This window comes from Meleagris gallopavo, chromosome 7, assembly GCF_905368555.1.
Source record: "Meleagris gallopavo chromosome 7, MGAL_WU_HG_1.1, whole genome shotgun sequence".
Taxonomy (NCBI): domain Eukaryota; kingdom Metazoa; phylum Chordata; class Aves; order Galliformes; family Phasianidae; genus Meleagris; species Meleagris gallopavo.
In genome coordinates this window covers 26352839-26369143 of record NC_139410.1, presented here as the reverse complement: position 1 = coordinate 26369143, position 16305 = coordinate 26352839, and the positions used below count along the sequence as shown (strand labels likewise).

Here is a 16305-nt window from a genome sequence, read left to right as displayed (position 1 = left end):
TTAAGGCACACATGCCAAAAAAATAAAAGCAGAGGTTGATGTCTTCATTTTGACAGACGGAAAACTTGTTCTCCCCATTCCCTCTTCACACCCACCATCACACATTTATTTTTAAGTGTTAACACTACCTTCCAGATTTGAAAGTGGAAAGAAAGAAAATGTACTGAGCACTGTACACGAGGGACAGGAAAGCATGTGGACTCCTAGGAAAGGATTTTCCAAATAGGCTGCCACTAAAGGAAAATAAACTGGTGGCATCTGAAGGTATGAGTAAGGTGTCAAGAATCAAAATGTCCTACATCTTCTCAGCCGTATTTATAGAACATTAAGTTTCATTTTAGTTGATCAATCTGGGGCCTTTTGAAGAAGCACATGCTTCCTAGAAGGCCAGGAGGTGGATTTTCAATTGAACATCATTGAAAGTAGCACATCTGGGGCAGAGACCTCTAACACACACGCAGGTCTTTACTTTGCCCGTTTTCTGTCTTTGTTGCTACGTTATTAACAAATCTTAACAGGGTTAGCAACAAATAGGAGCAGTAATTTCCTGTGTGATTTGATAAATCCATAAGAAATCTGCTGCGGAAAAATCCTGACTTTCCACAGGATCCCAGCATTGGCACTCAAAACCTCTATAACCACTTCCGAAAATGGTGAGCTAACTGCATTTCCTAATGCAGACACACTTGCATCACCTGGCAGGAAAACAAGAAAGCTCAAAATCTAATGCACATGCAGCAACATGTGTTAGGGCCGCCCTCTGTTCCTGGCCTGTGAACGATACAACCTTGATAGATCTGTGGTCAGATCATCTCACATCTCCACGCTCAAAATCTAGTACTACAGAAGCTCTTCCATGCAGCACAGAGGTACCTGTTGTGCCTAACCACTGCAACCTGCCAGGACACCAAGACTGCCTGCTTATGCCATAGGCCCATGAATTCACATGAGAACATCTGCAGCAGAGAGGCCCTAAGATCTCCTTGTCTTTGCACTACAACATTAAAAGTCTTATGCAAACTCACATTAGACTTTTTTTTTTTTTTTTTTTTTACTTCATTATTCATGCCATAAAGTCGGTTTGGGCTGGGAAGGTAAATTGCAGTACAGTCACAGGGGGCACAGATACATAGCTGACCTTGAAAACCAGATTCTCAACAGATACATCACATGGAAAATACAGTTTCTGTGGGTAAAAATTCAAGAGGAATGGCTGATGAACAGGAGATGAGTGAAAGCAAGGAGGCAAACAGGTTTTATACAGACCTATGACAACTGAGGGGATGGAGAAATGGTCAGATTAAGTCTTCCCTAATTAGCATGAGGCATTTAAAGGAAAGCTCGTGTTTTCTGAGGGGAAGAGGGAGAGATGAAGTGATGGAAAATATATGACCCAGCTTATTTTGTGCAGACTGAGTTTACCAACAGCAGGAACAGCTGTGTGGTGCAGTATAGCTGGGGCATCTTTGAGGAAAAAATGAGTGATCTGGGTTTGGTCTGAGGCCACAAAGGAGCTGAAGAGGCCAACACATGCAAGATTCATCCTCACAGAAACACAGGTTTGAGGACTCTGAAGAAATAAAGAACAGATTTGAGCTGGATGCAGTTTCCAACACTGTGCCACAAAAAATTTGTATGTATGATGTAAAACCAAAATATTGCATGGGAAATAGCAGAATTTATTAAGTGCTCATGATAGCTTGCCAACTACTTTTTTTTTTTTTTTAAATAAAAAGCAGACTGGGGAAAAACAATATAAAGTGATTTGTCAGCTAAGGTAAGAAACAAGTGAAACTGATATTAAAAAAAAGCGCACACCACCCCAGAAACACAAGTAATCAAGCATACGTTGTGGTGGTAAAATCAATAAAGCCATAGAAATAATATCCTGTATGCACAACTGTAACATTCCCCATAATTGTATGGTCCTATGGGACATAGATGGGATGTAAAATTTAAAAGCAATTGAGCGATCAAGTGAATAACCCACATATCATTATTAGATTCCAACAGTATTTCTTGTCAGGAAGGGTTTCTCTTTTTATCCAAGTTAACTGCTTAATGATGACAAAGTCAAAAGAAAAACTGAAAGATTCTTAAAAGCTCCAATGTACAAAGGTATTAGGACCAGATAACAATTACAAAGATGCCTCCTGAGAGGTGTGTGATTGTAGATGCCCCTTGTTGGACAATAGTTATCTTATTAAATTTAAAATAAAGTTGTGTGAAATGTTCAGAATTGCCTAAAGGAATCAAGCCCTGTTTGCATAAGACACAGGTTTCTACTTGCTAAAATATGAAATAGTCCTTTAAGTTACTTCATGCTTTGTTTAATTTGAAACTACAAAGCCCAGTGATATAACATAACCTCTCTACAGCTGAACAGTACAAGGTTAATTCAGTTCCCTTAGAAGAGTAGAAGCTGTATTAGCATAGCACATAGAAGAAAGGTGAAGCTGTTTTTAATGAATATAAATCAAAAGCTAACAATTTGTACAAAATAGATAAAGGAAGCAAATGGACATCAAAGCAGTATCTACAGTCAGCAGAAGTAATAATGATTTTTTAAGCATATAAGGGCTTTAAATGTGTTAGAAGCAGAAGAAATCCAAATAATACCAGAAATAGCTTTGAAAGAAAATGGAGTTGTCAGAAGCAACTTCACTGAATGTATAAATGAAACTATTAAGTAGGTGTGGAGAGGGTCACTATGCTGGCACCTGCAGTGCTGCTTGCAGTTCTGGGTCCACAACTCAAAAATATATTCTAAATGGAGGGGATTCAGAAGACCCACAGGGAAACCAAAAGGATGGGGAGGTACTTTTCATTGCAAACCGAGTCAAAAAGCTCAAGTGTGTTAGTAGCCACAGTCCAAAGACAAAGAAATGACAGAAATCAGGAAACCAGTCTAGTTTTCACTTACACAAGCAACTCAGAACCCTCCAGAGCTCCCTGGGAACTTTAGCTGGTCAACTTCAGACAAAAAACACTTGTGTTCCTCATCATTAGCGATTCTGAATTTGAAAGGGAATGTTTTTCTACAAGAGATGCTGGCATACAAGCCGCAGCTGCTGGAGGCAATGGGCTTTTGCTGTTCTTGCACTTGAAGGACACGTGCTGACTCCAATCAGAGCATCCCACTGTGGCTCTGCCAGAACACATCAGGCACCCCGACGTCAGACAGTATGATCCTACACTTTTTGTCCCCTGTTAACAAACAACGTGTAACTTCATCAATGCTGTGTGCACGCTTTCAGTACCCTGCACCTAATAAAATGTGGTAAGTCATAAAGCTGGGTGCATACATTTTACATGAGAGTTTTCAAAGACAGTTTAAACACACGTACATTTTCATGTTGCAGACTGTTTCCTCCTCAAACAGAAGAACTTTCAACCATCAGCACTTTCAGAGCACAGCACTGACCAGCTCCTTGCAGGATGTCTCCAATCCCAGTGATGTGAGACCATACCACGTGTGCTGTCTGTGCTCAGCTCTTTGCAGGAAGGGCTCTGCTCCCCCACTGGCTCTCCACTTCTTTTACTGCTTCTCAATGGGTGATCTCAAATGTGTTAACCCGTTAACCAGGATCAATTAATTACGCATCAAATTGCCCTAAGAGAGACAGATGCAATTATCATTCTCCGTCATTACAACCAAGGTTAAATGGAGTCAGGAAGAGGTTAAGTGACTCTCTGGGTCCCCAGCCCTGTGTGACAGGCTGCAAGGGGTTGACTCCATTCATGCTGCTGCAAAAGCATCTGGGCCTCAGAGGGCTCAGGAAGCAAAGTGCAGAGCAGGGAATGGCTTTCAGATTCCTCATCACTGCTCAAAATAATCACTGACTAAATAACAGGGGTAGATGATGCCCTCTGCTATTGCTGTTCAAATGACTGCAATTCTAAGTGAGAGAAAGCAGAACAGTGCACAGCTATCAAAGCAAAGCCAGGAGCTTGTACATTGCAGTGCAAAGCAAAGTGTTTCCATTTCAAGAGTTTCCAGGTGATTATTCAGAATTAAAACTTGGGTCAATCAAGGAAAGACAGGCCGTGGGCAGTCATTGCATAGATAAGAGCCAAAAACAGATATACTGCTTAAACCAACACAATTCGTGCAGCTACACAAGTCATTGAAACCACGGGCAGATCTGAGAAACATGCCTGCAGATGTTACTGAAAGATTAATATGCTTCTTTTCTACCAGTGGAGAACTGGAGGCTCTTCTAATTGAAATATCTGGAATCAAAGCTCATTTTATGACATGTCCTGACACACAGCATAATTGTATTTCCAAGACACAAGGTATTAATAATTGAGAGGGATTTGTCCTTTGATTCAGTAAAGGTCATGAGGTTTTCATTTAAGCACTGGGTCAACCAGTGCTTGCTTCACTCCTAACAATGACAGGCAGCCTGATACCAATTTCTCAACATATTAGTGTATTTTTGTTGTTCTTGTCCTGTTTTTTCCAACCTATTCGAACTCTTATTTTGTCAGAATTAAAAAGACTTTCTATTATGCACTAAGCTTTGAGGGAAAGTTTTACAGGATTTAAAAATGGTTGACTCCCCTTTAGGGTTCCAGATTGATGAGATCTCTTAAAAGGCTATTTTCAAATCTATTTCTTATGATTTTCTGAGACAAAAAGGGTTTTATGAGAAAGAGGAAATGTACATAAAGGCGAGAGCTGGGAATTCCTGAGCTGTAATCCAGGCTCTGTTGTCCATGCTCATCACAGCATTCTCAGACTAAGTGCTTTACCAAGGCACTTGCTCTCCGCAAACTGTGTTACCTTTAGTTCTGTAGCACTTTTGGGTATACAGAGGAGAACAGGGATACATAAACTAAATCCCTAGAAACCCACAGCACTAGAAATGAACAGTTAGAGTCACCCTGCTAAAGTTAGGTTTAATACCCCAGCTCCAGGCCATCTTACTGTAAGCACTCATCACAGCTATGTGCAGCCAATGAAATGCATTCTAAACTTGTGAGTTCAGAGCAATTAAAAATGTGCTGTGCTAATTAATAGCCTTGGCACAGACCCTGGGGATAAGAGCAGCTCTGAGAGCCTGACTGCAGGCACCATTCTACATCCTCACCCTTTACCAAAACCAGCTTGCTAATGTGCTTTGTGGCATCAGCACAAATGCACTTTGCCGATACAGGCCTGCAGCAGGAGCACTGCTAATGCAAGAGAAGACTGCTACTGTGAAGCCAACACTGCAGTTCTGCAGTGCCCACACAGGATCTGCAGCCTCGTTATCAGAGGGCCCAGACCTGGCTGCTGCCTCAGCCAACACTCAGAAAATCCTCCCTGCACGGGTCTTTGCCTTGAAATGGGCTTTTTTTTTTTTTTTCTATTCAGCATGTTTTTAGTCATTTTTGATAGCTTAAACTTCATTTACAATCGTGCACATTTTGTTCAGACTCCTCGATACAGCCTCCTAATGAGAACCTAACAAGTTGTGCTTGACAATGATGGGAAAACACTCGGTGAGAGCCATGCGGAGGACGTCTCAGGGCACTGAACTCATCTGCGCTGCTCTGCTTGACGCATATGGACTTTGTTAACTCAGATACTGCATGTTTCTGCTAGCTGTGCCTCCTTCATGCACAATCACTCAGCCAGCTCTGCCCAAAGCTTCCTGCACAGAGATACAGAGCAGCCAACTTTGTCCAGCTTCCTTCAGTGAAGGGAGAAAAAGGATCCACCGCTGATTTCTTAAGAGCAGCTTTCTGAAAGCAGCTCAGGTTGCAGAAGCATGCTGGCAGGGCTGGGGAGCAGACAGGAGCTGACTGTTAGCATGAATAGCAAAAACCCACCAATACCTGCTCTGTGCTTGGGGCAACCAGAGCATGGACTCCCAGCTCAGTGCTTTCTGCCACGCATTTCCTCAACACAAAACTTGGATGGAAGAAACTGCAAAATTTTTCTTTGCGGAAAGACAGAGGAGCACACCGGGATACAGAACCAGAACAGCAGGGTGACCTGTGACTAAAATTAATGCAAGTTTGCTGCAGCCCTCAACCTTTTATGTGCTGCTGATGAGATGCACAGGGGTAGCAGCCCTGATTTACAGTCAGAACCAAAAACCTCACTCTGATCCAATTTCTGGCTGCTCGGTAGCCAGGGGACAACCCATCAGAAGTGATGATGTGTCACTGTCAGATTCCTGTTTGGCTGGGAAGCCAAAGAACATTTCTGCTGTATACCAAAACAATACCTAGGTGCCATCTCCCAGTAACAACTTAGAACAAGGCCATCCCAAACCCCTCCTTGATTCCACCAAAATTAAGTGCCCTCGTTCACATCTTTCAGTCCTAAAGGAAAAAGCTTAGGAAAAAAAAGAAGTGAGGGAAGAGGCAAGGAGGCTGATATGTCTTAATTGCATATCCATTCGTCACCGCACAGCCACTAACTCAATACAAAGATACCTCATTAAAATCACCCTCAGTAAGGTTTATTTCTGGGTGTTCTCCATGTAACCCCTGTGGGTCAGGCTTCACCGGAGAGTAACCTTTTCCAGCTGACAAAAATAATCTCCAGCAAAGGGAAAGTTTCACTGCTGAACAGAGAAGCAAACCGGAAATCAGCTCCCAGCAAAGTATTTATTAAAAAAAATTCACTTGGTGAACCCTGTTGAGTCCTGCAAATTGAGGCCATTTGACAAGTTAATAGCACTGGCAACTGCTGCCCTTGCAAACCATAAAAAGAGAGCATTTCATTCCTATTATTTCTCACTGCCGCCAACATTTTGTTGTTGTTTAAGAACACCTACTTTGTGTTTTTACAAAAATTGGGAATAGAATGAATTTGCTCAGCATCAAGTCCTTCCCCTTAAAAGTAACTGATCTAAGAAAATTAAGCAGCAACTCCTCATCATTTAAGTCTCTTAGTGATGCTTTATTATATGCAACTCCAGGCTCTGACAGTTAATTCATTTTTAGTCTCTGTGGAAGCAGCAATCTCAACCACAAAACAACATGAATACGTTTTCATAAGTTGGTCTCTAATTCTTAAAGCTACCAATGTGTTTGTGTACAAGAACTAAGGTGAGAGGTGTGTGTAACGAGCCTCTGCTATTTACAGATAATCAGAACTATACAGAAAGACAAAAATAAAGCAAAAAATCCCAAACCAACATTTTCTCCCCAAAAAACTCCAAACCAACCACCAAACTACCCCTTTGTTGTACCCACTAGAGCTCATCTACATCCTTTTTGTGCTGGGGAGCCCAGAACTAGACACAACATTCCAGTACTGCCTCATTACTGCTGAGCAAAGGAGGTGAATCAGCTGCTGCGACCTTGTGGTGAAGTTCTGCCTAAGGTGTTCTGGATTGCATATCTATGGGTTCTGTGTCCCCAGCTCTGAACCATTTCTACAAGTGTAGAAAATACCTAACCTAAGCTTGGGTGGTCCTGTGTGGAGCTATGAATTGGATACAGCAACAGTCACGCGTCCCTTCCAACTCTGGAGATTCTATGATTTCTGAAGGAGCATCACCCAAGAAAAGCTAACAACTTGATGATCACATCACCAAACTACAACAGCAGAAAGGAGCATTAAATCCCAGGGAAGGGCACGAAGCAAGAGAGAACCACGTGAAGTTTACTTAGAGAATGTTGATGGCCATCAATTTGGCATGGGGCTTTGCATGTGCTTGAAAAGAAATTCCACGTAGGACTGCAAAGGCTTTTCCAGACAGAAGTCTGGGTCAGATTCAAAGTACCTTCCTGAAGAAAATCCAGATGTTCCTATTTCACTGAAAAATGCACACATTCCTTCATTCAGCCTTCAAGCTTCAATCACTTTTTTTTTTCCCCACTTAATTCAGCTTGAGTCATGCAGCAAAACCATCTCCAACTGAGAAGACACTTTATTTACTGGAGCTTCATTGCCCTTTGCGATTCTGACAACTAATCAACAACCAACTGGTTCTGTTTTGCACAGTTTCCAGTGCTACAGTAGGAGGAGGTTAAAATTTAATGCATTGGCAAAGTCAAATCTCAATTATCCAGGGTAACGGAGTGGAGAGAGCTCACAAAGTAAGAAATGCAGATAAAACACATTCAGATAAGCTGTATGAACAAAAAGTGAGGATAAAAGAAAAAAGAAAAAGTCATCCTAGATGAAAAGTGATCCCAAACACTCCTCTCCCATTTTCTGGATTATGTCAACCAGATACGCTCCAGGAAACCTGGAGTAGCCAATGGAATCCAGTACTCCAAGGGCTGGCCTATAGAAATAGCACAGAGACAGATCCCACAAGTCCTCTCAAAACATTTCTTGAATGCTCGTGCAACAGTATTACTGCTTATGAATGCTCCTTAAACCCCTCTGCTAGTCCCTAGGTCACAGTACATACTTGTGGCACCGTGCTTCACTTCAGCATATTGTATCATTCCCTTCCTTTTATTTTAGGGATTTTGAACCTGATAAGGGGAGATGTAGTGACAGTTAAACCTTAGGCCCACAAGAGTCCACTGGAAGGCTGGGCCAGGTACTATGCAGCACAGATGCTAGCAGCCTGCCCCAGGTGCTGGCCCTTAGCACCACGAACAAGGATCAGTTTTCACTATGGTGTACCCAGAGGACAGCAGGACAAAGATGAGGTCCCAGGCACTAACTGGGACAAGCAGCAGTAGTTTTCTGCAACTGGCACCTCTGTCCCCAGTTAGCAATAAGAAGCTGCTCTTACAGCTGCTTCCTGCCCTTAATGAGTTATTACAGTGCACTGAAATGCCACTAGGGAGCAATGGGAATGTGAAATCATGGACATCATTTTCTGCGAGTGTCAAGTCCACAAAAGCAGATTTTTATCTGGCGCTTTCAGGAGTTTTGATTCACATTCTCAGTCCTTAAAATATTCCACAGGCACCAGGGATAAACTTTTTACTTTACTCCATCACCCTGAAAATAGGTGTTGAGTTCCCCCTCTTTTCTGTGTGGATGCAGCACTCCTCTCTTCTGGAGCTAAATCACTGTGAAGCACTGTTCAGTACCATTAAAGCATCATTCAGCTCAGTCCAAAGTTATCTGCATTGCAGCAGATTGATGGTTCTTCTATAAATACTAAATAATTTGGACTGGAAAGCACAAAAAAGCCAGATCATTTTTATTTGGATGTAAGATATATATCAATGGCTTTTGCCTAAAGGTCTGTCACTCCAGCTGAAAGCTTTACAGAGCTTTCTGACAAAGGTCAGAATACTCAACATTCTGTTTTAAATTCTAATAGATGAGAGATACATTTCTTAGTATAAATATTTATATATAAACATACTTTATATATGCATGTATACACACACCCCTAGTCTTAAAATATCTCAGCATATGTGTAAGTGTAACAAATACTGTCAGAGTCACAAGTGAATGGAGTAACATACTGTGAGTCTGCAGTGACCTGAGATGTGGGTCTGAATAGAAAAAGAAAATTACTTGATATAAAGAGGGGCTGGCAATTTTAGCAGTGCTCCTTCTGCACTGAAATAAGCAAGTTAAGACTAATTGGCAATGTAAGCTCCAAGAGGTCTTGAGTTTGAGAAGATGGTAAACAAAAAGTAATCTATCAAATTTAGCACATTATCACTGTAGAAAACCAGAAAAATAGAATGGTTTGTACTGTTCTGTTACACTAATAAATATTTCACAGAAAACAGATTTAAAATATTCATTGGCTACTTTTCCCTGCAACCAACAAAGAGCAGGCTTGTTGCGCTCAATTTGTGTGCATGCTGTATACTCTGCAAAAAGGTGCTTCCACATTTACAAAGAGCACATCTGCCACAACAGAAGCCATGCATGACCCACCTACTGACAACAGTAATGTTGCCTGATGAGTCGTGAGAAGTCCAGAAGTGGTTTCAGTTAATACCAACCTGTCTTGCACACAGGTAACCTCACATAGCACTGTAACCGTGCAGTGCAAGAACGCATCAGGTTGGTTCTTCAAGGCAACCCTTCAATCTTCCATCATGCAAACCTTGCTTTTACAGCCCTTTCACACGACAGAGACAGGCTAACCTTTGCTCAGCACCACCTGCAAACAGTGAGAGCTGCCTTGTCCTTTCAACCCTGACAGCTCCATACTTACTGCACTCAGTGCCTTTGCTTTAAACACACCCTTGAAGATGACAAAACTTAAGTGCCTCAAAGTGATGCAGCTAAAAAACGAAAAACTTTCCCCAGGAAGCTGAGAGAGCAACCCCTAAAATTCATTATTTCACATGCAAGCATTTGATTACCAAGTTGCACTTACTCTAAGCTGGTTGAGATCCATGAATCAGGAGCACAAGGGCAATTTTCAGCCAATAACTGGAAGGAACTGGAGTTGAGATGGGAGGGAGTAAGTCCCTTTCCCTTTTCTTTTACAACCTTCCAGAAACCTTCTTTCTGAATTGCACCCCTCCTATCTCTCCACAAGCACATTCAGCAGGGCTCCTGAGGAGCCGCAAACCACTTATGTCTAATTCTCTAAAAGAAAAGCAAAAAAAGGAGCTGCCTGATTAAGCATCAAGGAACTGTTTTTCTGTCTTTTTTTTTCCCCCTTTCATTCTGAAAAACACGTTCAGTTTTACAGAACCACATTGACAACTGCTTATCTCAAAGGTTATCTGTGACCAGCAGGGCTACCTATCTGATAGGGAACAATTTCTCACATACTGGGAGGCTAATTCACTGTGCTATAAAAGCAAATTAATACTACTTAATACTGAGTGCCAGAACTATCTTCTCTCTTTGGAGAACTTCACCAAAATTAAGCACCTGTACTGAGTCTGCCTGCCTCTGAAACAACAGAGGAAACTAGAAGAGGTGATTCTGCTAGCTGCAGTAATACAACAGGAACCACAGGCATATCCAGAGATAAGCAGATATCTCGAAATGGCATGTACCTCCAGAAGCCATCTAATATGAAGGGAAAGGGTAAAAGTGTGGCATTTTCTTGTTTTCTTCTCATTCACCTAACTTATAAAGAGCTTGATTCAAAACTTTACTAGAAATATTCTTAAAAGCTTTAAAAAGAAAGCATGTGTGTGATGCATGGAAAACAATCCTGAAAGGTGAAGCTATGCCAATATTCTGAGTTGAAATTTAGATGTAGAATTATTATGGACAAAATTTATTCCATCAAAATTTGCTTTCTTCCTCTGGGGGGTGATTCCTCCTACACTACTGTATCAATTTCACTGCTGAAGTGCTGCACTAATAGTCCAGGCTTTCTGTGCCCATTGTCCTACTATAAAAGATCACATTTTGTTATGTGGACCATAAAATGCTCAGAGGAAAATAAATTTGTTTCTTTTTATTCCCCTGCCTGCTTTGGTGCCTGCATTAACACAGTAACTCTTTAAACAAATGCTGCATACTGTTTTGTTTCCAATTTATAAAGACACATAAGATAGTGCCCCAAGCAGTTATATTCAGAATCAGTTCTTTACTCTTACAAAGCCTGAGGACAGGAGAGGAATTAATTTGCCATTTCATAAGCTGTAGGGCTTATAAAACTCAATCACATGCAGAAGTGTGTACTCACACGGTGCGTAGAACATGACAAGGGTGTGCTTCTTCTTCTTCAAGGACTCCCTGAAGTCTTCTCCAGCAAGATGGATAACACTGCTCTGTTTTTCTTCCCATGCAGGCTCAGGTGGAGGTGGTGCCTCAGGACTAGAAAAAGAAAAGAAGTGAAATCAGTTTGAAAATGTTTCTGGAAACACGTGAACAGGCATCACATCCTGGTCACAGCTACCCTGAGGAAAACAAGGCAAAACAATCCATTAGGGTGTCTGTGCATTAAGAAAACATGCTCAATATTTCCAACATGAAGTAACAAGAAGATGCTTATTATTTTCTGTAACTCAATAAAAATAAAATTTATGTGATCTTATTGAAGCATATGAATAGGTACGCAGAACAAAGATCTTCTATATTATATCCAACATCTGGCTGGGAAGAACATTGCTTCTAATATCACTGTGGGCATGAATTGAGAACAGCAAGCAGATGGAATCAAAAGGCAACCAATATAGGACAGCATCTTCCATTCAAACTTCCTTTTTGTTCTCTTTATTGCCATCACGCAAACTTCTATAAAGAATTTCATGACCCTCTCTTGAATTCAGATATTAAAGCCAGGATGCAATAATCAGTATCATTCCACTTGGAAGGCTGGGGGTGACTGAACTGGAATATTTTACCTTGATAAAGAGAATGTCATGTTTCAATTATGACTGCACATACTGACTAGATCAGAGCAATCCTGCATATCTAGAGCACCTCTAACAAAACTTCTGCTATTCACCAGCTCACACACTTTTCTCAGACTCATTAAATTCTTTCCTGCTGTATTCTTAAACAGTGATTACTTACATAAAATCATCAGAATGGAGCCACGGTATGAAGACCTTCATATGTCGCCTTGGTAATAAATTAGCTTTTCAGACTTTCCTGTCACTTTGAATGACACATTAAGTTGTATCAGGTGCATAAAAACTAAGTGGAGAAAAATCTCAATTTCTAAAGTTTTTCTCAAGGTCACTTGATGGACATCCATTGTATTTCCATCGGTATTGATTTGCCAGCTGCTAGCAACAGAATTAGGCCAGCTGATCTGAGCTTTCACATGAACACTTTTGGTGTGAGCTATCATCGATTACAGTTACAGTTAGAGGTGCGAGTTCATCTCACACAGGCCTCCCCATGCTGATCAGAAATAAGCTACGCAAATACTGCTAACAACATAGTGTGGCAGCACAGACTACAAGCCCAACAAAGACTGGGAAATGGAGCTGAAACCCATGCTGTCCCAGCCAGACCACTAAACAGGACAGGTTTCCACAATTTTATCTGTAGCCTGTACCCCACATGCATCCCTATTTCTACCAACTCCAGAGGAGCTATAACAATTTGATCCCACATCAGCAGATAAGGATGTTATTGTACTGCACCTCTCATTGGGAAAGCATCTAGCAGTTAGACTAGGAGACAAGGAGGCTGTATTGCCCCTGTGTGAACTGGTAGATAAAAGTATTCCATCAACACAGCTAGATCTTGGAGGGATGAACACCCTCTTCCTCAGAGCTTATTCACCTGCCAATATGAACAGGCAGCATCAACCCAAGTACTTAATACAACAAAAACCACATCATGTTCAAAATCCTCCAACAAATCGGTGAAGCTAGGCCAGTGATTTAACATCCACCATTGACACAGCAGCCTGTGTAAGCAAGAAGGCCAAGAGTACCGTCTGTGAATGCACAGTGTAGATAAAACTGCTCAACACACAACAAAGATGCTGCCAGGCTAAACCTGTTACCTGATCTGAAGCACTCAGATACAAACACCCTCCCTGATCAAATATGAGTCGGAAAAATTAAAATTAAACTCCTCATACCATCTCCACTTAATGATTAAATGATTTTAAAGCTTCACAAGACACAGATGTTTTCCACTGAGTGTGGAAACACTTTATACTGCAGTGCTTAAATAAGCACATTTTATTCTAAAATATTTTGAGATTGTATGAATAACTTTCTTCTTTGAAATGAAATTATTTTCAACATACATCAACTCATGCATATTTTAGCACATCACTCGAGGAAAGCAGGGAGGTGCAGACAGGTGGGCGCTGCTTCTGTTGGTCTGGCTTTCCCTCAGCCCCATGCAGCGGGCAGTGCAGGCATTGGCTCTGAAAAGCTGGAAGGAGAAAAGTGCAACTACAGAGCTTCAGTTACTTAGTGAAGTCTGCTGCTCGGTATAAAGAGGGAACAACAAATATTCTGTTTATTTTCAGAGCCACTGCTATTCCTTCTCTGGAGAGAGGCTTAGCGTACATTTGAAAAATATTTACTTGGGGAAAGAATTACCAGGACAACTATGAATAGCCCCGCAGCAAATAAAGGATTTGGTGTATTAGAGATCACAATTAACATACATGTTTGCATGGCTTTGAATACTGGAATTCAATTTGCTTCTGTTAGCAAGGGATTTAAGCAGCTGATGAAGCCAGATTTAAGATTTGCTCCCTCAGAAAAACAGACTTCAGGAGACAGTAGGCAGAACTTACTTTTGCAGCCAATCAATGATCTTCTTTTTCGTTCTGAGGTGTGGCAGAGTGTATTTCTCTTCTCCATCCTTAAAGTACTTCACAGTAGGAAACCCTGAGATGTGGTATCTTTCTGCCAGTGCTTTGTTGACGGTAGCATCTACTGCTGCAAGGACACCTGGGCTCTACAACAGAACAAACAGTTATAAATCAAAGGAAAGCACACACACACCCCTTCGGCAAGAAACAGTGGACTTGAGGGCAATTAATTACTGAATCTAGCTACCTTGCTTTCTCAGGTTCTCAGTGTAGATATACAGAAAGGCACAGGCCTGATGCAAAGCCAGGAAGGGACATCTTATGGACTAAATGTAACCAGTGTATTATTACTCATTCTCTTTCCCCTTTCTGGGAAGAAAGAGGAAATCTTTCTGACAAGATTTCCTATAGACAATTCTTTCTGTAGTGCTTAAGAGCTGCTCCAAGAAAGGGCATTTCCTCCCACAAGTCCATTTCTCCCAACAAAAATAAATTGTTGAAGACACGTTTGAAGGCAAATTGATCTCTTCCTGACTTGTGGGTAACTTTACATGGATGACCTTGACAATCATGGGAGAACAGACATTTGTTGGATGTGACTGATTGCTCTTCGTTCTGCACATCTCCCTGTCCTCCAACAGTGACTCCAGATGTCTACAATGGAGATGTTTGAAGTTTGGGGATGAATCCTATTTCTGCATGGAGTACGCAGAACAAGACTGGATCAATACCACTAATACTTATACTATCAAGACTCTCCTCTCCAGCTATGCTGATGGAGCACTTAAGATGACACTAATGGAGTGATGCAACCATAAAAGCAGGATGTATGAAAGAGAGATCAACCCCCCCTGTTTTTTTTCCAAATCTAATTCATAAATAAAAGTCTGTTTCTTCACATTCAATGCCTTTAAATAAAGCAAAAAAAATCCTTTTTGGATTTGATCATATTATGTACAAGCCCTGCAGCAGAATACATAAACGTTTTTCGATTTTGTTTTCGTTCAAGACAGAATGTTCTTTCTAAGACTTTGGCAGGCCTCATGCATTAGCGATGAGACTGTACTTTGGAAGCACATTTTGAAGGGTCCTGTGGGAGGATGAGAACAGCTGAATTTTTTGTAGGGAGAAAAGTCACTTTTATTAGTCCACTTATTTATTACTGATTATTTGAAGGATATAATAAAGGAAATCAGCTTACATCACTGCCTGCATGGAGAAACTCTGCAGCCTTCTCATATTCTGGCTTCATTTTCTTACAGTGCCCACACCCTGCCAAAAAAAAAAAAAAGATCCAATGAATGTGTACACGCCATGGTTATTAGCTGACCCATCCAGCCATTACCACAATCCAAGCCCATGTGCTAGGGCGGTAGAGAACTACTACATTTCAGCATGCATTTTGCTTTATTAGTAAAGGCCTACTATGATTTAGGATGTTTACAAAGCAGTCACAACAATTTGAACAAAGAATTTAACCTTCTTAAAAACAATTTCGGAAACTCCACAGATTCACACTCAGACCACTTCCCTCTCTCAAGCTCTATTCACAGATGCTCAAACCCATCACTTCTAGCACACTCTTGGGCATGGCATGAGCTCACCTATTTTAGTTTCCAAATCCAAACCAAAAAGAAACAATACAGGCTCTCACATGACTTCCTGACTTTAAGCAGAGGCTTATGCTAGCACAGCTTAATAGAGTTGTGTAATTTGAACTAAACTGCATTGATAATAAGCCACACTTTACACTGGTGTGGTGTGTCCCTCTAGCAAGGATTTGCACTGATTTAATCACGTCAGCATAATTACACCACCACATATGTTCTCAACATAAGTAGGGCCTATAAAACCAAGATAATGGTGCTTCCTTGCTCGTGCAAGTTCTCCAGAGAGATCTGTCTCTCTGGAGCTGACATAATAATAAAGTAAAAAGAATGAATGAATGAGAAAAACAGATTTAAAGTAAACTATCTGGGTGCAAATTAAAATGCTTTCACCTGGTACAGCTGCTTCCAGGCAAACTGAGCTCTTTGGGACCAGGTGAGAGTCCTGTGGTGACATAGGCATGCTGAGACTTGAGGGGGAAGCAGCAGGATCGATGCACAGTCTTGATGCATCGACTGCAGATGCAGAGCTACTATCAGGTGCACTGCACGACCCTTCAGTCACGCTGTTGCTGGCCCTGGCAGAATGCAACCCCTGCAAGACCTCACCATGTTGC

The 16305-nt window shown here is 41.3% G+C and overlaps 1 protein-coding gene and 1 long non-coding RNA gene across 2 annotated transcripts in view; both read right to left on the bottom strand.

Moving 5' to 3' along the window:
* Nucleotides 1–16305, bottom strand: part of PDIA5 (protein disulfide isomerase family A member 5) — a 93310-nt gene that overhangs the window by 17113 nt on the left and 59892 nt on the right. The window contains exons 12-14 of the mRNA XM_085227592.1: nucleotides 15283–15353; nucleotides 14064–14227; nucleotides 11535–11665 (exon numbers count right to left, since the gene is read on the bottom strand). Coding sequence (XP_085083718.1) covers nucleotides 11535–11665; nucleotides 14064–14227; nucleotides 15283–15353 — 366 coding nt within the window. The remainder of the gene's footprint in view (nucleotides 1–11534; nucleotides 11666–14063; nucleotides 14228–15282; nucleotides 15354–16305) is intronic.
* LOC146544010 (uncharacterized) lies at nucleotides 2315–11528 on the bottom strand. The gene is made up of 2 exons (XR_014884263.1): nucleotides 3348–11528; nucleotides 2315–3207 (listed from the first exon to the last, which is right to left on the bottom strand). It is a non-coding gene; the product is annotated as an uncharacterized LOC146544010 (long non-coding RNA).